Source organism: Ctenocephalides felis, unplaced genomic scaffold (genome assembly GCF_003426905.1).
Source record: "Ctenocephalides felis isolate EL2017-DRISC unplaced genomic scaffold, ASM342690v1 CF-g0.4_SCAFFOLD_02383, whole genome shotgun sequence".
Lineage (NCBI taxonomy): Eukaryota > Metazoa > Arthropoda > Insecta > Siphonaptera > Pulicidae > Ctenocephalides > Ctenocephalides felis.
The window spans coordinates 38,741-43,166 of NW_020538537.1; the positions used below are offsets into that span (position 1 = coordinate 38,741).

Genomic DNA, 4,426 nt, shown 5'->3' on the forward strand with positions numbered 1-4,426 from the left:
TTATTGTTAGTTCCAGAACGTTGTGTAACTTTTAAACTATTCGATTGATATGTATGATGTATTTAGAAAATTTGTACTAAATTGAATTATCTATAATATTGTCTATCATCAAAAGTCTCTACAGCAACTCGGTATATTCCAAAAACGTCTTGAAAACCCAATAACGCATCATCATTTCTCAAAAGTACACACGTCCCTTATATCTTACATAACTCCTAAACCATTCGATTAGTATGAATGATGTATTTGAAAAATTTGTACAAAATTAAATTATCTATAATACTGTCTAATATCAAAATGCTCTACAGCAACTCGGTATACTTTAAAAATGCTTTTGAAATCAACCACCGCGCCTCACATTTAGTACCACGCGTAACTTTAATATTGATTTTGACGCATTTGATAGTGCATTCATTTATTTTAATTTGTGTAACTTTTAAACCATTCGATTAGTATGAATGATGTCTTTTACAAATTTGTACAAAATTAAATTATCTGAAATATTGTGTAACATCAAAATGCTCTACAGCAACTCGGTATACTCCAAAAACCTATTGGAAACCCGATAACGCACCATCATTTCCCCTAAATACACACGCTCCTTGTATCTTCCATAACTCCCAAACCATTCGATTAGTATGAATGGCGTCTTCGACAAATTTGTACCCAACATCATCAACATCAACATCCCCAAATTTTGTTTCTTAACAATTATCCACTTACCCTAGGCTGGCTTCTTTCCTAGCAGCATTCGCCTGTCTCCGTCTGGCAACAGCGTCATTCCTGCCAACCCTCCTCACTTCTTCACCGTCGCCATCTACTGATTGCGGATGCTCCTTCGGTTGTGGTAAAGTCGGTGCACCTTTTTTTAATAGGATTTCCAGTTTGCTCCGGACGTCGTTGCCGTCATCGTCCGGAATCCGAAAACTTTTAATAGTCCTTTCAGTCCGGGTCATTTTTCTGCGTTTGTTATTGTCATTGTCAAGAGTTTTTTTGGAAGACAGTTCCAGGTTTTTGGAGTTCTCGCGAAGGGTTCTTTTGGAGTCGTCGTCGTCTGTGGAGTTGACGTCTTGGTTTTTGATCCTGGAAAAAAATTAGAAGGTTTGGTATGCGGATTTGATGTCTAGGTCATTTTTTCACCTAGAGTAGTTATAGTAATGGGGCAAAAAGCAAAATAATTTTTGCATTTCTCGACGTTTTGAAGGTTTCTGAACATTTTTAAGGCATACCTCAGAAGAAATGTATGTGTGAAATTTGAATTTAAAATTTCAATAATAAATATTCGAAAACGAAGTATTGTAAAAGTGTTCTAAATGTTGACACTAATAATACATATCCCGCTAAACAAGATACTTGTTCAAGCCCTTGTAAATATAATAATTATATTTATTAGATATTAAATATATTCAAAATGTTGATCTCGAAATGTAATTCGATTATTCAAATGTAGATGTGATAATTACTAGATATATATTTACTTATTAAGAGATTCTATAAATATATAAATATTATGTAATATCAGATAAAAAAATATTATAAATAAATGTATGTGTATATAAAATTATATACACAATAAATGAATAAAATACTTGAATGGTTTAAAAATCATTCGATCGCTATTGATAGGGAGATGTGCTGATTAGTTTTTGGCAAAGGCAGGTCCCGCCATTTTGAAGATACGGAGCAAAAAGTGTAGAAAATACAAATCGAGTTTTTGAGAGAACGTAGTATCGAATTGATTGATCTAAAAACATTCAATTTGTAATGATTGGGAGAAGTGGTGATTCATTTTTGGCAAAGACAGGTCCAGTTGTTTTGGAGATACAGAGCTAAATGTGCAACAAATGGCAGTTTTTGAATGAACTAAGCGTCTGATTTGAATGATCTAACTAAGCAAATTGCTGGAATTGCTGGATCTTAAAAAGATTAATATTTTTGAAAAAAAAATTACTCTGAAAAAATATAAATTTTTGACAAAAAATTACTTTTTTTTGAAAAAAAAAAAGACTTTTTGAAAAACAATTTATTTTGAAATATTTTGTAAATTCAGAACTTTTTTTCAAAGCAATTTACTGATTTAACTGCATAGAGACAAAATATTGAAGCGCGTAAGCGCCGCGTCGCCTTCTGACGGATAAACATTGGTACGGAACCCATAGAAATGTAAACAAAATTTATACTTATTGTTAAAATCTCTATAAAGTATCTGACAAATTGATGTGCATAAGTCTAATGATCATTTTTGACCGCCAAATGGCTTTTTTTTTTACTTTTGCCACTAGATCTCCGAAACCACTAGACCTGCCTTAATGAAAATTTCATCAGTTCTTCATCTTGTCAATACAAACAAAATGTTTTTTGAATTATCAAAATCGGACGCTCCGTTCTCTTAAAAACTGAGTTACCGTTTTTGGCACTTTTTGCCCCGTATCTTTGGAACGGCTAGACCTGCCTTCGCCAAAAACTAATCAGCACGTCTCCTTATCAATATGAATCGAATGTTTTTTTGAATTATTCAAATCGTTTCATCCATGTTCCCGAAATCGTCGACGAAACGTAGTATCCGCACACACACATACACGCACACACACATATATCCATTTTTTCTAAGTTTCTTTTTTTCAAAATGTTCAGAAACCTCTGAAACGTGAAGATATATAAAAATTTTCATTCTCGATTTTTTTGCGATCACTATAACTTGCCCTACGGGAAGTTAAAAATTATTACATCTTTTTTTATTTTCCATAAAATATTTTTGTATTGTAATTTTGGATTAAAAATTCAAAAAATTTCCCAGGCTAAGCGCAGTCTAAGCGCCACTCTGGTACAAATGTTTTCGCAAGTGCGTTTAGACTGTTTATGCACTGGAGCACTTTTCCAATTTTGTGAAAAACTTTTTGGTGAAAAATGTGAAAATGCCGCCAAGCTAAGCACAGTATAAGTGAAAATGTCGCACAGAATTATTTGCAAATGCGTTTAGACTGTGTCTGAGCAAATTTTCAATTTTGTGTAAATTAAGGCAACTATTTTTTTTTTTTAAATTGAATTCGGAATGAAATGACGATTGGAGATAAATTGATTTATGATTTACATTTGATTTGCTCGGATACAACAAGATAGCAAAAGTGATGAAAGTTACAGTATTTGTTATAATTTAGTTGAAAACGTTTAAAGTTTCCCGAATATTTCATTCCAGCAATTTGCCTTAAGGCACGATGCCATACACCACTAGTTACCTTCTGCCATCGTCTGAAGACAAATCCGAGGCGACTCCTTCGTCAATCGGCGAATCCGAGCACGAAGCAGCAGTCTGTTTATCACAATTGGGCGTACTGGCAACTTTGCTGCTCCTGGAAATTTTTGGACAACTTCCCAGCAGCATATTGCTGCAATCGTCCTGAATACCACTGTCTTCCTTCAACTTTTGCTGATGCTGCTGGTGCTGATGTCGACTTGTAGTCGCTGATTTTATGTTCCTGGTCGATCCTGGTTTGATCTCTATCGAGTTAGTGCTGCTTTGATCTAAAAAATTAAAAAAACTTCAAAACACTAATTGTAAGTGTTTTATATTTTCCACAAATATATTTTTATAATTTTGGATTAAAAATTTAAAAAAATTCCCAGGCTAAGCACAGTCTAAGCGCCACTCTGGTACAAATATACTTACAAGTGCGTTTAGACTGTTTTTGTACTGGAGCACTTTTGTGAGTGTATGTATGGGTATGTATATTGTGTTGACGATTACGGGAGAACGCATGAACCGATTTGAAAGATTCAAAAGACATTCGATTTGTATTGATGGGGAAACGTGCTGGTTAGTTTTTCGCAAAGGTAGGTCTAGGCGTTTCGGAGATACGAAGCAAAACGTGTTAGAAATGTTAATGCAGGTTTTGAAACAACGGAGCGTCCGATTAGAATGATTCAAAATAGATTTTGCTTGTAATGGCGAAATGCAGAATTGTATAAATATTTGCAAAAGGCAGGTGCAGTAATTTCGGAGACACAGCGTAAATGTTTTAAAAACTGCCATTTGGTGGTACAAAATGATTATTCATAGTGATTCATAGCAAGTAGAATTTTTGGTAGAAAATTACTACTATACTATTTATAGTACGGTCTTGTAATTTAGCATAATTATTTTTCAAAATTTCTATTTTACCAACAAATACTAAAACCGATGTATTTTACAATCTAGTTTCAGTTATTAACAATTTTATAAACATAACCACAAAATTTGCTCGTTGGTATCAACAGGCAATTTGTTTAGTATTTATTTGATTACTACTATACTATTTATAGTACAGTTTTGTAATTTAGTAAGATTATTTTTCAAAATGTCTATTTTAACAACAAATACTAAAATCGATGACTTTTTACATAAAATTTTCAATTAAAAATGATTTTATCAAAATTTGTACGTCTGAGG

At 33.0% G+C, this 4,426-nt stretch overlaps 1 protein-coding gene across 1 annotated transcript; it reads right to left on the minus strand.

Annotated features, from left to right (window-relative positions):
- Positions 1–681: 681 nt before the first annotated feature.
- Positions 682–3,407, minus strand: LOC113380810. Its single transcript, XM_026619887.1, has 2 exons — positions 3,237–3,407; positions 682–1,083 (listed from the first exon to the last, which is right to left on the minus strand). Exons 1-2 carry the CDS (start codon positions 3,380–3,382, stop codon positions 720–722), a joined length of 510 nt encoding a protein of 169 aa, XP_026475672.1. The 5' UTR covers positions 3,383–3,407; the 3' UTR covers positions 682–719.
- Between the last annotated feature and the right edge of the window lie 1,019 nt (positions 3,408–4,426).